This window comes from Brachypodium distachyon, chromosome 3 (assembly GCF_000005505.3).
Source record: "Brachypodium distachyon strain Bd21 chromosome 3, Brachypodium_distachyon_v3.0, whole genome shotgun sequence".
Taxonomy (NCBI): Eukaryota; Viridiplantae; Streptophyta; class Magnoliopsida; order Poales; family Poaceae; genus Brachypodium; species Brachypodium distachyon.
The window spans coordinates 54,082,878-54,105,467 of NC_016133.3; the positions used below are offsets into that span (position 1 = coordinate 54,082,878).

General features: G+C 47.8%; 3 protein-coding genes and 1 non-coding gene across 4 annotated transcripts; 1 reads left to right on the plus strand and 3 right to left on the minus strand.

The window, feature by feature from the left end:
• Nucleotides 1-127: 127 nt before the first annotated feature.
• Nucleotides 128-2,029, minus strand: LOC100845596. The gene is made up of 2 exons (XM_003570221.4): nucleotides 1,858-2,029; nucleotides 128-1,065 (listed from the first exon to the last, which is right to left on the minus strand). Exons 1-2 carry the CDS (start codon nucleotides 1,980-1,982, stop codon nucleotides 441-443), a joined length of 750 nt encoding a protein of 249 aa, XP_003570269.1. The 5' UTR covers nucleotides 1,983-2,029; the 3' UTR covers nucleotides 128-440.
• A 2,860-nt stretch (nucleotides 2,030-4,889) lies between these two features.
• LOC100822561 (protein SMAX1-like) lies at nucleotides 4,890-8,334 on the minus strand. Its single transcript, XM_003572840.4, has 2 exons — nucleotides 6,903-8,334; nucleotides 4,890-6,808 (listed from the first exon to the last, which is right to left on the minus strand). The coding sequence occupies exons 1-2, from the start codon at nucleotides 8,135-8,137 to the stop codon at nucleotides 5,155-5,157; spliced, it is 2,889 nt and encodes a 962-aa protein (XP_003572888.1). The 5' UTR covers nucleotides 8,138-8,334; the 3' UTR covers nucleotides 4,890-5,154.
• Nucleotides 8,335-14,810: 6,476 nt separating this feature from the next.
• On the minus strand, nucleotides 14,811-20,394 carry LOC100845904 (amino acid transporter AVT1A). The gene is made up of 12 exons (XM_003570222.4): nucleotides 19,984-20,394; nucleotides 18,848-19,110; nucleotides 18,544-18,758; nucleotides 17,923-17,946; nucleotides 17,610-17,790; nucleotides 17,310-17,529; nucleotides 17,094-17,229; nucleotides 16,987-17,006; nucleotides 16,727-16,872; nucleotides 15,749-15,792; nucleotides 15,423-15,485; nucleotides 14,811-15,284 (listed from the first exon to the last, which is right to left on the minus strand). The coding sequence occupies exons 1-12, from the start codon at nucleotides 20,187-20,189 to the stop codon at nucleotides 15,192-15,194; spliced, it is 1,611 nt and encodes a 536-aa protein (XP_003570270.1). The 5' UTR covers nucleotides 20,190-20,394; the 3' UTR covers nucleotides 14,811-15,191.
• A 1,826-nt stretch (nucleotides 20,395-22,220) lies between these two features.
• Nucleotides 22,221-22,381, plus strand: LOC112272147. The gene has a single exon (XR_002965842.1). It is a non-coding gene; the product is annotated as a U1 spliceosomal RNA (small nuclear RNA).
• The last annotated feature ends 209 nt before the right edge of the window (nucleotides 22,382-22,590 follow it).

A 22,590-nucleotide genomic window follows, 5' to 3' on the forward strand; every position in this document is an offset into this window, starting at 1 on the left:
TGTCGTTGGGCAGTCAGTTCTTGTGAAATTTTGACTGGCAGTTTTCAGTTGTCGCAGAACCACTCCATTACCCTAATATTAAATTTGAATCATGGCATCCAGGGGCAAAACAAGCGTGCACAGAACATCTCGACAATCATCTCTGCCGATCTATCAGTTTTTTCCTTCAACTGACACAGAATAATATCATATGAATGCGATGAATACAACAGTGAGGATAGGAATGCCATACGAATGTGATGATACTACAAAATTGAATGAACCAGAAGACTAGAATCGAAGGCCCAACTCCCAAACAGTCTGTATACCCAAGTACGTCAAAATTGAACGAACCAGAGAAGACTAGAATCGAAGGCTCAACTCCCAAACAGTATGATCTGTATACCCCTCTCAGCAATGCAGCAGCTCGCACCTGTGCTCCCAAAGCCAAAGGAATCTGATCACTCGTCGTCGTCGAGGTGCGAGGCATGGTGGACGCACATGAGCCACTCGTCGCCGACCTTCTCGAACACATTGGTGGCGATCTGCTTGCCCCAGCTGCCACCACTGCCCCTCGTCTTGACAAGCTCCAGGCAGGTCACATACCCCATGTCGCCCCTGACGTGCACCTCAACCTCCTGCAGCTCCAGACGGAGCGGGAACTCGTGGTCGGCGTCGCACACCATCTCCCAGCTCCGCATCACCGTCTCATGCCCGCCGATCCGCCCGGCCGAAGGGTGCACCACGTACACGTGCCCCCCCTTGGCCCACACCGACCGCATCGCCGCCAGGTCGCCCTCCCGGAACGCGTCGTAGAACCGAGCGTTTGCCGCCAGAACCGCCGACCGCCCATCCTCCCGGAGGTGGCGGAGTTCATCGCGGAGACGGGCCGCGCTCACGTAGTCCTCATCCTCGATTGCCGCCTCCAGGTCGCGCCGCAGCGTCTCCTCGTCGACGACAGGGATGGCGGTGGTGGCGTTCTCGGTGTCCGAGCTCGGGCTTCCCTCTGCTGCCTCACCGCTTTTGACGTGAGGAGTGCTGATCTTGGGGTGCAGGCGGGTGCTTGTCATTTGAAGCCCTGTGTTGCTGGAAAAGATGATACAGAATGTTGCAACACATGGTCAGCAACAATAATCATTGGCAATATTCTTCCGAGAAATAATGATGGTGGATATATGTTCCAACTTTTCAGAGGGATATGATAGATGTAACAAAAATTCAATCTACTAATAACTGCACTGGATTTAGATTACGAACGTTGAGGAGAGGTGAGGCTACTAAGCAGATGACAACATAAGACTGATAGTAGAGTTGCTGAACCTAACTAGAGTGAAAAGAAGCAACCTAGCTAGTGGCAAATAATGAGGTCAGTAAGATGTTATGAATGGTTGTTTAAGCAAGAGTGGCTGACAGGTGCTAAATTCAACAGCTGCGCTGAGGATTAAGCGTACCTCAATTAGAACAAGGACATAGCACATATTAGTGGCATTATGGCTACAATTCTCACTCTCAATTCAGACTCGAATTCAGTTGAGCCAAAAGATGATGTAATTCTATCTTTTTGCAAACCATTTTACTTGAGTTTCAGGTGAGAAAATTTATAGTCTATGTCTAGTGCTGTTACATTTCAGTTTTCCAACACATCCATGGACCATGGAGGGGGGATAAAGTAACTTGGATTACTTAGCCTAAACTGTAAAGTGTAACTGCAAAGACCAAGATTCAGGAATCCCAAGATCCACCTTTATCTAAAATTAGCGCCAAACACACCGATTTTCTAAGGTGCTACAAACCCAGCTTTGCCCAATCAGCGGACCAATTGGAGAAGAAACCCCCGAAGATAATCTTAAAACGGACTTAGAGAAAGAGAAGCCTCACAAGCGCTTCGCTCCGACAGGGACGAAGCAGCTGCCAGACGCGGCCGCTGGAAATTCCGTCCGCCACCAAGCCCTCGCCGCCGCCGCCGCCGCCGCCATAGCTGGGGAAGGATTTGGTGCTGCCATGACGAGATTAGTATCCGGGTAAGGTTTCCTTCTCGTCGCTCCTTTGTCATGTTCTCCTCTACTTCCTTCTCTGGGCCTCCTTGTTGACTCTCTTATCTGGGCCTACCTGCCAGCCCGGATGCATAGCTGCCTTAATGGGTAAGCCTCTGAGCCCAGTCAACTGGAGTATATTCCTGGCCCAAATCACAGTGCTACTTTGCCAGGCCGACACATTCCCCAGTCAATAATGACTAGTCAGTTCAATTTTCCTTCCTTTTGCTCAGAGAAAAAAAAACTGTTTGTTTTGCTCATAATATCGGCTCACGAAGATTGTGCGTGCTCTCTCCGTCCCATATTAAATACTGAAATATTACATGTATCTAGACAAATTTAAGTATATAAAATTATAAATATGTTTATATTTAAACAAATTTGAGACACTTAATATTGGACGGAGCGAGTACAACATTAGAGAGTACACACGCAAGAAAACCGAGTGTGAACAGGAAAAAAAAGATTGCAAAGAACAACCAGTAAAATACTAATGGGGACAATTACTGAAAACCCAATTCCACTTCCACCACAGGAGAGGCTCTTTTCGCGTGGCATGAGGGCGACCTCTGAGGAAGCTGTTGGCCCCAGATCGATCGTATTCATCGGCAACTGCATGTAACCTGCAGGTGCAGTGTAGCATCTAGCTGCCCGCTGTACGCACCTTCACTGTTTTACCGGTCTCTAGTGGAGTTTGTTTACCGATGGCACTGAAAGTATGGGGGGATGCACACCCATGCACAGAGCCTGGTAAAAAAAAAAACCGAAAGCTGCCGTCGCCATGCCACTGGGGGGCTCGCACTTTGATGCTGCTACCACCGGAATGGAGTGGGGCAATCAGTAACATTTTATTCGGACAGCTTCTTCTTTCTTCTCGCTCCTCGGCCATCTGTTCTGTTTCTGTTCTGTTGTGTTCCAACCAAAGCATATAATTTTACCGCTTTATCAGTGGTGGCAGTGAGACCACACACCCCCCACACACACACTGCAGTTGGCATTTTGGCATGCACCAAAGGCAGTAGGAGTAGTTACGTGCTTAACGTGCCCTTGTTTTCCTTGTCCTCTGGCTCTTGCCCCTAAACACGGAGCAGGCTTGCACTTGGCGTGTAGCCACCCCACATCCACTTTGCATGCTGCTACTATCTGTCGCATGCACCTACTACGACCTTTAAAGGCAAGAAATTGAGTTACCGTCATGTAGATATCTCTTAACCACCGTCGTCATCCCGTCAAAAGATATGCGTCAACTCGATCTTAATATGAACTGATCTGCTAGAATACATTTCCAGCTTTCTTATAATTAGTGTTTTAACAGGATTTCCTTCTGGTCTTAAGCTAGCCCGTGGTAAAAAGTTATAGTGTACACACATGCATCCATATGAACCAGAGCATGATTTCACAAGTTGTACATGAATTGTAGCAATTGACCAGCAAAATGCACAGAGTATAACTCTCACCGGCAACTCGGCAAGGCAACGGTAGACGTGCATGCATGCGCTGCACACAGGACTGCACATGCAAAAGCATATAGGCAGACGAGAGCTTTTGTTTATTAATGCGTGTCTGTGTTCAGGAACCGAGCGTACATACGGTATCAGAATGTAACGAAAAGTTTGCAATTGCATTTGCAGCAGCATCCCATTTGTCCTGTGGCTCTTATCCCTAAACAGGCAGCCGTTTTGTCTCTGGCATCTACTAACTGCTAGCTAGCTTGTGTGCATGCATGATCTGATGATCACAAGCTAATCACCAACAACGTACTGCTGGATGAGATCGCTTTACTAACCAGGACTAGCTGCACGAGAGCCCAGAGAGGAGGGGGGGAATATTTAGCCCGGCGACAAGCCATCATTCCCCGTCTATTCCCTTCCATTTCAACACACGATGTACTGCACCTGCTGCATGCGTGATAGGCCGCGGTATAAATCAGTACGTGCAGGATATTATAATCGGTCATTCTGTGCTGTTCTAGGGGATAAACATGAATTGGTCACCGTGTTTGTACAGAGTTAACTAGTAATGGTGTTCAGTACTTCAGTCATATCCAATCTGGTACTATGCGCGGTTTATAGTAAACAACTGTCCATTACCAAATGCTCAGACCAGACATTCTCCAAACAGGCCAAAAAAACACTACTACGGAGTAATTCTTGGGTTCAGAACAAAAGAAGATGTGCGAACACATCAGTGCATATTTGCATGGCACGTAACCAACAGTACGAATCTGTCCTGTATCTTCACGTACGTACAGGCACACCGCTGGATATTCAAACGTAAAGCCAGGCAGGGGCCGTCTTGCAAGGGGAGAAGAGAGACGGGGGGAAAATCTTTGGAGAGGCTGAAAAGAAAAGGTGAATTCGTTACGCTTTTTGCCTGGCGCGCGCGCGGCAACTTTCCCTTTTCCCCGCGCGTCAAGCTAGCTAGCTAGCGTCTGCCTCTTTTCCGGTAAAAAAGCGGCGGCGGCAGGCAGGAAGCGTGCGCACTCCGGCCGGTTGCGAGTGGTTGCCGAGCTCCCCTTTTCCGGTCTCTCGTTGCCGCATGGCTTCCGACTCCGAGGCGCATCGCGTAGACGCGTACGCCGAAACCTCCCTTCATTTCCATCTCTACCGGAAAAGACGACTGGGCATTCCTGTTCAGACGACTGGGCAGATGTATTGGCAGTTCTTCATCATTAACTACCGTGCACTGCATATCAGCATATGCATGCCATGATGAGGTGCTCTGTGATGGAGTAGTAATGGCTCATAGCTAACGCCGTGATACTAGCTCATGGTTTTGATTTGCTAATTACTCCCCCGTTCCTAAATGGATGCTGAGTTGATTCCATCTCCAATCAGCTATTTTCAGCGGTGCTAGTACTAACAGACACGCACGATATATGTATATCTGATACTCTGATCCCATGCACGGAAGATAGATCAATGAAGAAATGGAAGAACCAAAACTGTGAATCCGAAATTGCGTACTACTGCTAGCCAGCACTTGCTGATTCCCGTGCCTAATTAACCTCCGATCGTACGTGAACATTTACAAGCACTAATGTACACCGACCATGATCGATCATATCAATGACCAAACCAAAAAAAGGAAATTAAAACAAGCGCCCGATCGCCGGCCGGATTACTCTGCGCGCGTGCGCGCGTCAATTAGTTTCCGTCAACGGCGGGAACACGCCGGCGCCATCCATTCTCCCGCGGCCGACGCCTTCCAAGGTCTTCATTGCACCGTCGTCGTCGTCGACGTCGTTGGTGCTGCGCTTCATCTGCCGTACGCTAGGCCGGCACCGCGCCTCGTCGGCCCACGCCACCAACGACGTGGCGGACGCCCCCGCGGTCCACGTGGCAGCACCGGCCAGCCTGTCCAGTAATTCGCCGCCGCCGAACTTGGCCGAGACGCTCCGTTTGAGCGGTTCGAGCTCTAAGTCGATGGCCGGCTTGAACTCGACGATCCCGTCGACGACGGCTCTGATGAGCTCGGGCATTACAACATTTGGCTGTGACGACAACAAACGCATGGAGGCGGATAAGCCGGGCTGGCTGGGCCTGGGCTCCAGCTCGTGCTCCACCGTCAGGTCACTCGACGAGTTCCGTGACCCCTCGCCGCCGCTGTCGGCGCCCTCGTCCACGCGATCGTCGTCTTCGTCGCCGCACATGGACAAGTTGAGGTCAAGCGGGAGTGGCGTCTTGCGTGGTTTCACGCGCCGGTACTGGTTAATGTCCAGCGGCTGCTCCGGCCTGCAGCGTTTCGGGGTCGTCTCTTGCAAAGGCCGGACACGGAGCTCCAGGTTCCACGACGAGTGATCCGGCGCCACCGCTGCTTGAGAGCTCCTGGTCAGGTGATCCGGCTCCAGTGACGAGGACCAGCTCGACATGACGACGAAGATGGCGCCGCCGCCGAGCCCGCGCGAGTCCGCGAGCCGGCCAGACTCGGCGGCGCGCGCGACGGCGGCGCGCACGAGGTCGTCGGCGTGGTCCAGGCCGTCGAGCACGACGACGCGGAACGGGTTGGCGCGCGCGGCCTCCGCCACGCGGTCCCGCGCCGGCGCCGTCCACGATGACACGATGGATTCCCCGCCGTTGGCGTCGACGCCGGCCGAGCAGGAGGAGGCGAGGCGCACGGTGACCGCGGCCGCGCCGAACACCGACACGGAGAGCGCCTCGGCCATCCGCCTCTTGCCTTCCGCGTCGGGGCCCGCGAAGAGGACCCACGTGTCAGCAGCCCCCTTGGCCCGCCTGGCCTTGGCGATGGTGCTGGCCACCGCCGCCGCGGCCTCGGGCTGCCACGTCACCGCCTCCGCGAGCCGTCTCGCAAGCTTGGTCGTCTCGTCCGATTCCGATGCCGATGCCGACGCCGACCCGAGCGCGAGCGCCGTGTCCACCGTGCCAGCCGATGGCCTTGCTACGGGCAGCGCCGCCTGGGCCTGAGCCTGCATGCTTCCGAGGATGCTAGCGCCGTTCCACTCGGAACAGGTGACCGCCGCCGCAGCCGGCCGGGCGTGAGAGTGCAGCTGCGCGCACCGGTCCAGCCACCGGCGCCGCAGCTCGTCGGCCTCGCGCGCCACGTCGAACGGCGGCCGTGCGGCGGGCGCCGGCGTCCCGATCTGCAGCCACCGCGACATGGTGTGCTCGGAGGGTGGCATCATCTCGGCGCGCTCGCGGTCGTAGCCGTCCACGCAAGCGGCGCACATGCCTGCACCACCCGGCGCTGATCTGTGCGTCGACGTTGCACCGGTCGTCGACATGGCCGACGACAGCACCTCCACGGAGCTGCTCAGGATTCCTCTGTTTACTCCGACACTGTATACCAATGAAACCAAACACATTATTAACTCGTGACATAAATATAAGGAGATAAAGCAAAGGACGGGAGAAATAAGTTTACTGGACGGACCTTGGCGACGGCGTGGGCGGAGGCCTGGGCGCGACGGGCACGGCCTGGATGTCCCACTGGCTCTCCAGCGCCGGGTGGTGCACCTGGCATTTAACATACGTGGCGCACGTGGCCGTGCCGATCATCCACACGCGGCGGCGCTCGCCTACGCCTTCTCCGGACCCGGAGCCGCACTGCTCCAGCACGCGCGCCATCTCGGCCACCGCGGCGCGCGCCGTGTCGAGCACCACCTCCCTCCTCTTCGCCGCCTCTTCCTGGTCTACGGCGTCGCCGAAACCCACGTGTCTTCTCTCCTCGACGAGCCATTCCAGGTTGCCGAGGTTCACCACGATGCTCTGCGAGAGCGCTGCCTCAGAGGACCTTATCGCTTCGCCGAGCTCCCTGATCTTGCCGACCAGATCGGACCTGTCCAGGTCGCCGAGCTCCTGGGGTAACGAGATGACTCGCGCGTTCCCGAGGCGCTGCCGCTGTATCATGGTCACGACTTCCTGCACCACGGCGTCCACGTCCGCCGTGTCGCCCACGAGCACCGGATTGCGCTTGTTGCTCCGCTTGAGCACTTGGACGACTTTCGCCACCTCCTCGTCCCGGTTGGAGCTCGAAGAAGAGGAGTCCTGCCATTGCCGGTGATGCAATCTGGTGGAGGTGGTGGTGGAGGAGAAGGCGGAGGAGTGGTCGGGGTCGGAGAGGGAGCGGAGCATGGCGGCCTTGACGGCAGTGCTGGAGAAGGAGGCCTCGCGCATGACGCGCGCCACGGAAGGGTCGTCGAGGATGGCGAGGACCAGGTGGGGCACGCCGACGCGGTGGTCGTCCCCGGCCGCGGCCTCGCCGCCGATGCGGCGGTGGTGCGCGTAGGCGCGTTTGAGGGCGGCGGAGAGCGCGTTGGAGAGCGGCGGCGGGAGCGGCGCGCCCCCGTGGAAGCAGCCGGAGTCCGAAGGGGAGGAGGTGGGGAGGCGGTCGAGGGCGACGGCGAAGCAGAGGTCGAGCGCGCGGCAGCGGAGCGGGTGCGGGGAGGCGAGGCCGGCGGCGCAGGCGTCGCGGAGGAGGGGGGCAGGGCCGGAGAGGAGCGCGGCGGCGGCGTGGAGCGGGGTGGTGTGCGCGTGGCGGCGCCGGGACGCGTCGCCCGCGGCGCGGGACAGCACGGCGGCCGCGTCCGGGGTCAGAGGAGGCGCGGCGGCGGACGACGGCGACGGCGGCAGCGAGGCGGCGGATGGCACCGCCGAGAAGGCTCTCATGCCGATGCCGATCGGTCGGTGGATCGGTCGCTCGCTAGCGAGGCTGTTGGAAAGCTCACGGTTGAGGAGGTGTTAGTTATAGGTTTAGCCGCCGCGGGACGTGGTGGTGGTGATGGTTGGTTTTGGTTCTCTCGGGAGGGTGATGAAGTGAAGGCGCGTGGGTGCAACTGGAAAAAAAGAGGCGGGGGACAGGAAGAGATTGTTTAGCGTGCAAGCATTTGTATGCGCTACTCGCAGGATGATGGGGACGATTGGCCTCATAGCAAAACCTTATTTGGATTTGGCCCTCCAAAAACTTGAAATTCAGGAGGTGTTTGAATCAAGGTTTTTGCCTATCAGGCTACCTGGTAGGCGGTAAACGCGGTTATTACCATGGCATGTAGTTATACCAAATGGTTACCAGGCAAATTCAAATAAAAAATTGAATTCAAAATTTTCTTGCAGCAAATAAGTGCATTTTTAATGTAGTATAGAGTATAGACATGATACCAATATGTCCTATGTTTAAATTTGAAAATATACGGTAATTTTTCTAAAGGAAAACACCCATATTTCCTCGATTAACTATTGGTTTGGATCACTTTCTCCCCTAAATCGGTGAAATGTGGATAGATACCATATGAATGCAAAATCACTAGCACCCAATCAAAACCGGTGGAAAACATATTCTTTACTGTTGTTTCGTTGTTGTTTTCTAGTTCATGTTCATGATCTCCTGGACGTTTCACGGAAGTTTGTGATGGTTCGTATCTTGATCTAGATGAATTCTTGATGCCAGTAGGAATTTACCTGAAATTTCTTCTTCTTGCCAATATGCATGCTATGTCCTACATGTTGATAAATTTCGAAATGTGTTGTCTTATTGTCCGCCGTGCGTCAGTTTTTATGTAGGGCACTTGATTCACAATCTTTGTCCGGTCAATAAGTAGGACACTTGGGCGCGTGAGGCACTTCCACCATATTTGTATTTACTTGTTTGTTTCACCTTTTAATCATATGATCCAATCATACAAAATCTAAAGATGAGAGTCTTAGATTTCAATCGTTAAACATGTAACTAAAAACAAATAGCATGAAACAGGAAGCAATTGGGGTTAATTATATCCTCCAGCAAATAATTGAGGAGTCTAGAAATGATTTATCGCCTTCCAAAAAAAATGGTATTATGGATAACTTGAACGGAACTTTTGGATGTTAGACGAATGTTCTGTCTTTTCAGGGATTCAAACTACCAAGCAAAATTAAGAGGTACAGTACGTCACCGTATGGATGGACCAGTTACCCTTTTGTAGGAGCAATGTGATCAACTCCTAATTAAGTGCTAATCGACCTTTCTCTAAGAACTATCGGTGAACTGGTGAGATACTTAGATGATTAGATCGATGCAGGCAATCCAATATGGTATATATACGGGGCTAGCATAGAAAGAGTACTGTGTGTGCGTCCAGAGAGGGTTGAATGGTTGATATCACCTCATCCAATTAACTAACACTGCAGTAACATGCATGCATGGGCTAGTAGCTGATGGCCTGCAAGGCAGATGCATACTATTCAGTGGTGGTGGTTATTCATCATTACCAGGTAGAACAATAAACAGATGCAAGGCACATAGCCAACCACGCCGTACTTCTTGTTTGCGAGGAGAGAAGAGCATGCATAAGCGCGCGTGGATCCGCTAGCTACTCGCGCACAAGGCGCAACGCAACAAAAAACGCGCAAAAGGGGATGGATCGAGCGTCGAAAAGGTTCATGAGACGTTAAAGCTAGCCTCCGCTAAGTTTAGACACACGCTCCGCGCGGGCGCGCCCATCTCGTCTTTCTTCTGCAAGCGCGATCGGTAGATGCGTACGTAGCTTGGGCATTCATGCAGGTTCGTTGGGCATGCATGCAGGCAAAACGGCGCGCATGCATGCATCGTAATGACAGCATACACTGTATAATTTGGGTATGTAAGGTACGTAGGTACGTACATATAGATATAGTACGGGGCACATGAATACACGTACCAAACAAATCTTTCAGACTTGTATCCACCTTGGCGTGAATCTGTGTGGTGCCCGAATATGCATGATACTTACGTTGTTACTCGGAAGAAAAGGCTCTAAAGCTAAGCTTTCCGGCCCCAACGCACGTACCCCCACTTACCTGGCTACTCGAGACTCAAGAAGGCCCATATCTCCTTGTCCATCTGTGCCGAATCGCGTTCATATCAGCAGCATCATACTATCATCATCACCCTTTAAAATTTGCCCCCACGCTTAACTGGGGAAAAAAAGGCATGCCCTGATGGTACTCGCATGTCTGTTGCATGCAATGCTAAGCACATCAGTCCCACCTTGGCTAATGGTTAGGCTGGCGTTTCCCCTTTTTTTTTTCTTTTTATGACTAGCTAGGAGAAAAATTAAAAGGCTTACCACGTCGACTCTGCTGGTCGCCCCTGTTACCAGCACGAGGGTTTGTATATATGTATATGGGCCGGGTATGGCCACATTGTTTGTTTTGGAGGAATGAAATCTGGAGACTAATATTCACGGGAATTAAGTGGCAGTGCCTTGAAACTTTAGGCAGCACAAGGGCATGCATAGGCTCGACAACTGAATTACACGAAAGTTTTAATTGTACCGCGTGATTATTTTTTTGCGTGTTGGAAGCAGATGCCGAACCGGCGTGTACAATAACTGCAATCGTTCTTCAACGTTCCCCTTGCAGAAAACCAGAAAGCTTGTTGTTTACCTCAGAAGGGAATCTGCTTTGGACAAGGATCGTCTGTATATTCTAGTATTCCATCTTCCATGGTATTGTACGGGACAACTACTCCCATCCCATACGTGTGCCTTTACGGCTCTACAGTACGTACTATACACTGATTGTGATGATTGCATGCTGGTATTCATTTGCTCTCTGAATCACGTACGTGTATGATCCAGTGATCTGTTGAAAGCCTTCTCGGTGAGCGTCAGAGTGTCACGCAGGTTCCAAGGCTGATTAATTACCCTCCAGAAAATCTCACCGATGTCTTATGTACCAACTGAGCTTTTCTGCTTCAGAAACAGTAGGTCAAGCGTGCGTAATAATTGGAGAAAGGCGAAAAGTGAATGGAGAGCGGGCCGCATGAGCATGATTCTTGTAATAATCATCAATAATGTAAAGGAAGGCCGGTCAGTAGCGTGGTTTATACACGCATAATTTCACTAGCCTCCTTTTCCCACGTCTTCTTTTTAAGGAGGAGAGTATATATTACTTTTCCCATCATCTCCTTTTTCTTCAGTGGATGGCAACTTTGGTGGTGAAATCATGCCGCTCCTCCGTGTCATGGGATGCAAGCAAAGTTGCATGCTACTTTCCCTTCTTTACTGGTAAAAGAGAGAAGAAAGAAAGAAAGAAGGAAAAAAAAGCAGCTATATATATAGCTTGTGACTTTTGGCTTTGCTTAAGTTACCATGCATCTCCCACAACTCAAAGCTCAAAGCAGAGAGAGCATCATGAGGAATGATCGATGGATGCGTGTGTGCATGTCTGCCCCTAGCTGCATCTGCATCATCTCATGGATGGATCGATCAATCCTTGGCTTGAAGAAACAAAGTTGGTGCAAAGTGAAAGCGTAAGATCGCATCATGGGGCACGGCTGGATAGATGGATAGATAGTACACTCCACCGCATCCTCACACACCCAACCTAACCTAAAGGCTCCACCTTTTTAACCGCCATCATTAGCTCTATCGAACGAAGACTTTAATCAGGGACAGTACTGCTTTGCTAATTTTTAACCATGGGCGGCATGAGTGAAACAGTCCAGCTAATTAAGGGGCAGACTTAGTCATACACACATGCACCCTCAATTTGAAAATGGTCGCCCGATAAAGTTGGCAAGCTTTATCATTGCCCATTGAGAACCTCATCTCTCTCTTTCTCATTCTTTAATTCTCTCTGTAATGGTGTGAAGGCACCTGGGGGGAGGTCTTGACAAAGAGCATCATGCTTGATGGCCACCTGGGCCCACAGCATGGATGGTGAGGGCGTGTAGTGTAGCTAAAAGAAGATGGCATAACCTTTTGGAGTGAAAAGGGGGGAAAGGCCAGGGAGTTTGAGACACCAATGAAAGGAAGAGAAAGGATTAGCCACTTTTGAAGGCAGAAAGATTGCACTACTAAAAGTCATGGGAGGGAGGAAAGAGCTCATGTCTTTTAAGATGGCCTAAATGCCATGCTACTAGTAAGTGGGATGCACCCTGCAAAGATGCCTCTCTTTGCATAAAGGAAACACATACTCCTTTCTGTTTGCTAAGGAGGGTTCTTCTTTCTTTCTTTCTTTCTTTTTTCTTGGCCACTTTAGGATTCCTTAAATACAAATGTGAGGTGCCAAGGGAAAGTTGGAGCCCCATAAAGGGGCAAACTCCGGCTTTGTGTGAAAAGTTCCTCAAAGCATTTTGCAGTGCCTTGGACCTTTTCCTTTTTATTAGTCAAGCTTAACAATTCCATGCTTTCCAGTACTGCCAACACATTTTGTCATTATTGCAGTATAAAAGATCTCGGTGACTGTAGTGCCTCTTTTCTTTCCCTTGTGTTCATAAAGCATGAAAGGTGCTTTTTTAGCGTTCAAGTGCTTGCATGCATTGCAATGACAATTATAAGATTCTCGGAAAGCATAGAAAGGAGGGCTGCAAACTGAAGTGATAAATTCTCCCATCCAAAAGTGCACGTTGTACTTTTTTAGATATTTACTTTATGATTCTTTAGAAAAACTACCTGCCCTTATTGATTCAATAAAAAGGGTGAAATAGATCGGGCAAAATTAAATGAACAAAAACAACCAAGATTCATGATCAATTTGAAAGTTACATCAAGATTTTTGACAAAATCTCTAGCTCTGATGTTCACATTTTGATTATTCTTTTGTATCAAGCTGAACTACCCTTGTAGATTTTAAAGAGGTGTATGAGCCGCCTACCATAAACAGTGAGAATCTAAAGACCGATGAACACACTATGGCCAAAAACCATGTGCAAGAGAGGTTACCAAACCATTGCTTCACCGCCAAACTAGCAAAAAAGGTGCCGAGAAGAACGGAAGCACGAACCATGAGAACCGATGGCTCTATAAGTATATTGCCAAAACTACTTTTACTGTATAGCCGTATAGGATATCTTGCAAAGAACACACAAAACCCCACAAAGAAGATACTTAAACTACCCGTCAAACGCTGATAAGTGGTTCCTCAGCTTACTAAGACTTCTGCAATAGGAGACGAGGAGATCTAGCTGAGATCGGAACTCGTACAACTAGGTTTTGCAATACTTTTTTTCCATAGGTTTTAATTTTCTTCTGTAAGTATGACGTAGTTCTTTCTAGATTATAAGGAGGCACATCCACACAACTCAACACACACACACACACACATACATTTTTTACCGTCTCTAGTAGCTACCGGTGCTAGAAAGAATCTCATTACCAAACAAATTTAATCAATCAATTTTTTCCACGTTAACGTATTTCATTACAGTGCCTATATCAATATTATTTCATTGATGTTTCATAACTATATCAATCAAATTTCATTGCAGTACCAATAATTTCATTCGAAAATCAATTCACATGCAAAAGATCTGGCTTTTGAATGGCTTACGATAGCTACCTCCTGACTCCTGAGCTGGTAAAATGACTTTACGACCACACCCAGTCCACCCACACACAAGCGTGCGCTGCTCTTGCGAAGTAGCAGCCGCGTAGGCCCGCTCCTCTCTGTTCCTACAAGGCAGAAACACGAAGACGCAGCCCACCTACTAGTTGTTCATAGGCCCGTGAAATCAATCATGGCCCATCTGTACATTTCTAACTGGGCCAAACATTAGTGGATCAACGATAGTGTGTCAGAGGGGCAGCCAGACTTCAAAACATCGTGCCGCTTCTCACTTGTTTTAAAAAAAGCAACCCACTTCTCACACGCATTTCAACAAATACATGGTGTGCATAGAATAAATCTAAACTGGTATAGCAAATCTGAAAACACCAAATTCTCAAACCTGCACACAAGATGAACAACTGCAAGGATAGCTTACTACAACATCAATACGCCATTAGAATCATCCATATTTCAAAGAACACAAGTATGCCTTGTCTTAAATGTTAACTCAACCAAATAGCACCAAACTTGAGCAATAAATGTCAATATTAAGTAGAGATGATAAACAACAACAAATATAGCAAGGAAATCACCAAATCAAGAGAAGACACAAGAATTTACGTGGAAACCCCTTGCGGGGAAGAATCACGAGCGGCGACGAACACGGAGCTTCACTATGGAGATGAAGAGTACAAGGTGGAAGCCAACAAGGATGAAGAGGTTCCAAATCCCCAACAACCTTTCACAAATTTAGGTGAATTTGGTGAATCAAATGCCTCTCCTCTCACCCTAACCCTAAAACTCTAAAGAACAACAAGATAGTGTGAACTCTCTCTGTCTATTTTCGAGCAAGGGAAGAGGGATAAATAGAAAGCTTTGCATTCAGCCTCCTCAGCTTTCTAACATGTGCAAACAAATTCTACTTTCAACCTACCACATGCCTAATCATCATTTTGCATGATTAACAAGCCAAAATGGTTCTCAAATGGTGAAATTAGAAGCAGCACATCACATAGTGCAACACTGGACGAGCCGACTTTGTCAAACGATCAGCTGACAATAATAATCCTCTCAAAGAAAAAAAGCTGACAATAATAAATGTAGAGAAGTTGACTTTGAAATACTACTATACAGTAATAGAGTTGGTATTGATCTATTGTACTTTGTTTCATGAACCTACAAAACCAGATTGCTGTTCTAAAATAACTGACAATATTAAACCACAGCGACAGAGACTTGAGAGCACACGAAAATGATACCGCAGCAGCTAAAACGCACCATGACTACGCAGTTGCTAGTGATGCAGTCTTTGCAATCGACCATACTAGGTCGAACGATCCACATAAAACTCCGTAAAACTCATTGGTACACCGCAAAAACTCTAGCAAGTGAGCAACCACACTGAGAGCTGTCGAAGAGATTTGCCTTGGAACAATCAGTAGTATCCGATAATTCTGGCTACCGAGGAGTACGTTCCAAGAGCAGCGCTGACGACTCCCAGTACTATTATCCCAACGCTTGCAACGACCTGGAATTGGAGAGGATGAGGATGGAATAGTCAGTATCGGCCAGTGGTGCAGAAAAAGAACTTGGGGTATCCAGCAATCATCTCCATACGAGGTGAAGAAAGACAGGGAAGCTGAGTTTATGGCAATTGCTGTCTCACCTGTGTTCGCGTTGCTTTATTCTGCGTGATCTTCAAGAAGCACAAGGCGGGCATTATGACGGCCTGTAATCATGCAAAAAGATGTTAGAAAAAGCACATTTGTTACGGTCATCTGTATTTCCTACTAAGTCAAAGGATTTTTTTTAGGTGAAGGAAGACAAGTAAAAGGATGAGACCGCAAACAGCCCACAGGAATAGTACTCAGATTTACCATTCTACTAGAACAAAATTTATTTTATTTGACAAGTTAGATCAGACTACAGAATTTTCTTATTATGCAAATCAGTACAGCTATATAGGCTATTAAATGAAGAAAGATGACATACCACAAGTATACTAAGAAGAGATCCAATCAGAGCCATCACGAGACCTGAAACATGCAACATACATGTCAGGTATTCAGGATTACATGGCATAGGCAGCTTAACAGCAAGGTGGCCAGGAAGATTACAAAGCAGAAGATGACTTCAGCAGCTGAACCGCACAGAATTATGGTAACCACATGTGTTTTAGGAATATGTAGGTTTACAGTGGAGCCTAGAAGCAGTCCTCAAATTAAAATGATTCATTAGTCCACATTATTATTGTTGTTAACATGATGAAAGGGTTAATTTTCCAAGAGTATGCAGGAGAAAAATCTTCAAAATGTTGGTTCTCCTTTTTTTTCTGTCCACGCTTTTTTTGTGGAGGTGACTTGTAACAAACTCTTCTCCTTAACAAATTGGCAGCACTACTGCCTTTCTTGAAAATGTAATGAATTTAGATGCTGTTTCAACATTGGTACTTTGCATTCAGCATTTAGCAGTTCGTTATACTCCGTACGCCCTTTGCATTCAGCATTTAGCAGTTCACGAGGTAAATAATTGCATGCCATTTATTGCAGTTGTAGATATGTAAGAGCTTTATTGCCTCCTAGGCTCTTCATCAGATAATTGCCTGTCATAGGAGACCAGAGTCCATGCACCATTTGCCATTCCAAAGTAGTAAATGTACTACAGTACGTAAATTGGATATACTACTCCCTCCGTCCCATATTAACTGACAAAATATTACATGTATCTACACGTTTTTAGGTATAAATAGAGTCATATTTGGGCAAATTTGAGTCACTTAACATGAGATGGAGGGAGTACTTCTTAAGAGAAATGACACTGAAGACTGCAGCCATAAAAGACAATAAAAGCTAGCATGCATTCTATGAACATAAGATTCGACATTCTTTAAATAAAATGCACAGAGAAAACAATCAGTACTGAAGAAGCAAAAAGAGATCCAAACTTCAGTAATGATAGGTGCATGCGTACCAAAGAATGGCAGGAGAAAGGCAATGACAACAGTTGATGCAACAAGGCCAGTCCTCAGTACAATAGCACAGATTGTTTCATTCAAAAATCCTTCAGGCCGCAATTCTTCTAAACTCCGAGCCAATGGGTTCAACAACAAGGCAAATCTGCTTATGGTTAAGGATGAAACAATTCCTACCACGAATTAGTCGCATCATAAATCAACGCGATCCTAGAAGCCTTAACATTACATAGTTTGATAATAAAATTCCAAAGGATACTTGGTGAAAGGATTGATCACCTGAAACACAAGAAAAAATAATGATCAATATTAAAGAAAACACTTACAACATTAGAAACTAACATTCAGTAGGTAGAGAATCATTACCGTGGTCCACAGTGCAACTTTCGAGGCAAATGACTCTTTTGGAAGATTCAAAGTTATTTGTGACAGAGTCTTGTCACCAAACATGAGATAGCCAAAAATAGCAAACGAGCCATATATTGCTGTGCAAATTGCAAAACTGAAAATAAAAAAATACAATTATACATAACAATTGTTACACAACGAACTAACCCATGTAAGAAAGTTGTTCATACATACCATATAAACAGTGCCTTAGTGAATTTTGTGCGATCAGACATTGACTGGTAGATATTCGGAAATACTGAGTGCCCAGAGTAGCAGAAACCATAAATACCAATTGCAAAGGGCATGCCACTCCACTTTACTGCCTCCCCAGTCGAATGGAACCCTATACCGTCAGTAGTGCCGACTAGAACAACAGATACGAAAACCACAAGAGTTGCAATAACACCACCCGCTGTGCAAGTAATTAGATATGTTAGTATTTACTAATGATGACTGTAAAAAATTAGTTTAGCATGCTAATAGTGGTGATACCTGAAAGGTATGAGAGCACTCGAAGATCTCGCAGCCATACTGTTGGCAGGACTATAAGAGCAGTTAACACTCCAAAGAAATGTTTACTATCGACATGAATCCCAAGCCAATTAATATTAACGCCAGGAAAGATTGATGTCATATTATCACCTTCCAAGATAATGAATTCCACACAATATGACTGCATCCGATAAATGATATGGATAAATATTTTTCAAAAGAATTATACACGAGGTAAGATTGAAAAACAATTCAGTGCTTTGGTGATGCCAAACTTTGCATAATACAAACTAGGCAGAAATGAACTACTTACATATAATTCTGTGTACAAAATAATCTGCAGAAAGCAAAAAATAAACATAAGTCAGTGTTTCTTCACTACCAAAGAAAAACAATTTATGCATGAAACAGTAAGATAGATGGTGTCAGATGTGAATTAAATTAGCCTTGGGGTACAAAAATTCGAAGTTATATGTCATATTTCTGACATATTCATGTCAAGTAGGTAGCAACACTTTTTTTTGTTTGAAGGACGAAGAATCTAGAGCCTGAATCGCCAGGTTGGTAGCTAGTAACTTTTCAGACATGCAATGATTCAGCAAGGATGAGATTATCAATATAGCACCAGGTACATTACAAGCAAACAAAAGGAGAGTGGGCACCTCATATATGTTTCCGTTGTTCACATGACGGATACTTCACGGATAATTTATTTTGGTTTTACGAACAAAACAAATAATAGTTACCTAGAAAATGCATGCATGACTAATGAAACAGTACAGCATCGAACGCACAACCTTAAAGCTAAACTTAGCAAGTTTTTAAGGTTGTGCTATGCTGATATGTGGCTTTGGGTGGTACTTGAATACCCACAAGGCCAAAACATTATCTAGTGTTGTCTGATCCATATAATTGTACAGAAACAAGGACTTACAGATATGATCAAGCGGCCAATTCTTCCAAAGGCAGCCTCCCCGATATCTGGGTAGGTTGAAATGCCATCTTTGCTCTCAAAACAATGCTTCAGAAGAACTCCGGTATAACAGCAAACAACCGCAAAAACACACAGAACTGCAAGACCAGCCCATCCAGCTTCATGAATTGTAAACGGAGTAGAAAGAAGACCGACGCCAGCAAGTACATTAATACCTATAGAACAAGAAACATAGAATTATCAGATCTGATCAATTGGAAAGAAGTAATTGAACACCTACTTTATATTTAAATATTTGTAATACCATTGAAGACAGTTTGTGTAACACTACATCCTTGACCGACGTATATTTCTCCAGTATATTGAAATGAGAGTTTCTCGTCTCTAACTGAACCAAGAAGATGTCTTCGCAGGCTCTTGACAGATTCTTGTTTCTCCGATAAAAGAGGCAACTTCAGGTCAGAAGCCAGACCGCTACGGCCACCGTCAATTGAGTACTTGCTCGTAGAAGGACCCAGGTAACCAAAGATCGGAGATGCAGCGATTGTGTAGGTGTCAGTTGTTTCCCTGCAAAATAAATAGCATGTCATGATCATACTATCTGTAGATAAAAAAGGAAAACTGTTGGCATTCCTTCTTTTTTTTAGAATCACTGTTGGCATTGTTGAGTACAACCGTCCCCTAAATGCCAGCAAAAGCAACAATTAATGATGCCTACAAACATGGACACAATTTTTTTTTACCAAAAACTGTAGGAGAGACTCCGACGGTATATATATTCATATCAACACAAAACATGGACACAATTGATAAAGTAAAACATGGACCCGATAGTATACAACTATACATTACTCCTATTGTCAGGTTTTAGACTCTGTTGTGCTAAGAATGTACTAGCCTTTTACACATAAAGCTTTTGCGAACACTAACAGCTTTGAAAACCATATTTATTTGTGAGGTAAACTAACATTACAGTTATCTATAATTCATCATTAGCATCAGCCAAAAAATTATTTCCTGCAATCCTCCCACCTTTTGTGTGATTGTGTCGTAGGACGATTTGTCGTAGGAATAAAAAAAAAGTCTATTCAATGATTTATAATTGTCGATCACCAACCGGTTTTGAGACTTAACCTCTGCCATCGGATAGCTATCCAACAGATCAGGCCTTTCAGCAAGTAGTACCCAGATATTCTCGTCAATGGTCAATCATTGTCGGGACTAACGCTCTGTACAGCCCCAGTTACGGAATGAACACTCCAACCAAATCCACTCGCGACAACATAAGAGTCTGTGCTCTATAATCCTACCTAAACAGCGGCTGAAATCGCCAGAGCAATCCTAGTATCCTACCATGCCACCGCGGAGCGCGAACAACCAGTACTCCGGGCAGGTGATTGAAAGGAAGTCAGGAGGCGATCGAGCAGAGAATGCACGTACCGGTAACTCTGCGGCCACTGGCGGGACTCGAAGGAGCCGACCCCGTCCCCATCCTCGTCCCGCTCCTCGTCCTCCTCCTCATCGCCGTCCTCGTCGGTGTCGCCGTCGAAGCTCTGGCGCGGGCTCTCCTCGATGTCGCCGTCCTCCAGCGTCATCTCGTCCTCCTCCATCTCCTCCTTCCTGTGCTTCCCCGCCGCCGCCGCCATCTAGCCGGCCTCTCTCTCTCTCACACACAGGCACAAGCACAGGCAAAGCTAGCACAAGCGGAAAATGCGGGATTGCGTGGCGGAAACGAATCAAAAGAGGGGCACGAGGCTTCGAGAGGGACGGAGAAGATGGAGGGGCGGTGATTGATGGCTGTGATTTTGGAGGCGTGGGGGATTGGGAGGAGGAGGAATTATAGGGGGGCGCGCGTCGCGACAAGGCGGCGGGAGGCGCGGCTAATCTAGCTCACTGGAACAGGGATCCCGGAGCACGCAGCCGCCCAGAGATAGCTGTCGCTGACGTGTAGGGCCAGGTGCCACGCGTAGAGGGAGAAGTGGTGGGGGCGACGGCGGGTTTGGTAAGGTTCGAGTTAGGCCTTGCGTGGTGGTAAAACTCGGCAAGTTCGGGAATGCATGTGAAGTCGGCCAGCTGGCTACAGAGGCTGCGGTACACGTTTCTCTGACCCGTGGGACCACACGATAACGATTCTCTGGCACACGCGTAATTGAGCTGGGGAGGTTGATTCTTTTCTTTTCTGTCCCCGGTTAATTTTGGCAAGCATTCACGTGGAGAATGAAACGCATTTCAAATTAACGTACTTCGTCTGTCATTTTACATTAAAACCACGACGAGCATTTAGAAACGGAACGGAGTGAACTGGCGTGGAGCGTTGTCATGTCAGCGGGCGAACGTGATCGTGGAACCACTGCACAGTTCAAACACACGCCCTGCAAAAGCAACGAGCCGATCGTCCCGATTCCCGAACAACATGCAAGAGGGCGGCAGCTAGCTAGCTGGCCATGCTTGTTCCATTCGTAGTACGGCCGAGGCGCCCAGCCATATCCATGTTCGAAGCGATCGCGCGAGGAGTATTCTACGATATCTCCTCGAGCCGGAACAAAAGCTTTTGGCAAGCAATCGCGTGCATTGCTCCGTGCGATGCATGAACCATCGATGTCGAATGCGTTGGCCGTGGCGCCGTGTGGCTCGTCTGCTGCTGCGTTAATATGGACGGCCGGGAATACAGCCGCACAGGGCGCAGGCAGGAATGAGTGACAGGCCACGAGGATCTCGATCGTGAGCTTGACGTGGTGAGATCGGACGCATGCACGCATGTGGGCGAGATGAGATCACCGCGCGCCGGCCACTTGTCATCTGTTGTTTTCTATAAGGACGGTGTCGGAACTCGGAACGATGACACGACTTGATTTGACCGTCGGTGAGGTGTACGTACAGCTTAGCCTATCATGGCTGCGCGCCTGCGCCGTGTTATACTTGTAGAGAGGTGGTTGCTATATTAATCAGGTCCTCCCGTGTGGACATGTGTGATAATGCACGTGGATGCAGCAGTGGCGTGTTGGGAGTTTTAATCACGGCCGAAGCCAAGATCGAGCAGGCACCCGGCCGGCCGGCGCGGATGAGATAAGTCCTAAATGCGATCAGTCGTTATCAGCATCGTGTAATCATCGACGTGTGTACGCTTCGAGCGTGAGAGACGCGGAGGCTTGAGACTGCACACTGAATGGACGGATGTGTTTGAGTACGTGGATTGGAAATCAAAGTGTATATGTATTCATCAGTTTATTAAAGGACATTTTGCCTTTTACTCAACGGCATCTTGTCTAGCTGGAACTGGGGTGTCGACCTGAACACAAAAGCCATTTCACTTTCCCTAAAAAGAACACTAAAATAATCGACAGAGGACAGCATACTCTTTTTTTTTAGGGAAAGAGGACAGCATACTCTGGAGTTTTTTTTTTGTGAGGGGGGCATCTCTGGAGTTTGGAGCTCTCTTCTTTTCTTACGAACCTGGTGCTCCTGAAGTTCAGACCAGCCCATTTGAGGTGGACTATATAAAAGGGCCCAAGGCCTGAGAGCCCAGTAGGACCCTGAAATCCACCAGAAATTTGGCCCACGACCCTGCACCCCCGCGGCTGCACCACAACGCGCTGGTTTAGTACCACCTCGCCTACGAAAGGGCGCTGGGGCTGGCGAACTCGTTATATAATGGGCGCTAGGGGCAACATGGCAAAATACTTACCTGGACGGGGTCGACGGCCGATCAAGAAGGGTCGTGGCCTAGATCAATGGTTCACATTGCACTTGGTGAATGCGTTGGTCTACCATCTCCCCAAGTGGGAGAGTGGACGTCATAATTTGTGGTAGAGGGGGTACGCGTTCGCGCGGCCCCTGCCAATTTCCAAAATTAGAGTTTGGTCCTCAAAGGCGTGATAGTTCTCCTGCCGATTTTTTCGTTCGCGCGGCCCTTGCAAATTTCCAAAATGAAAGTTCGGTACTCAAAGCTTGATAGTTTTCCTGCCAATTTGTAAAATTAAAGTTTGCTCCTCAAAGCTTGACAGTTCAGATTTTTACGTACATGCCCCTTGATGTTTAATGTTTACT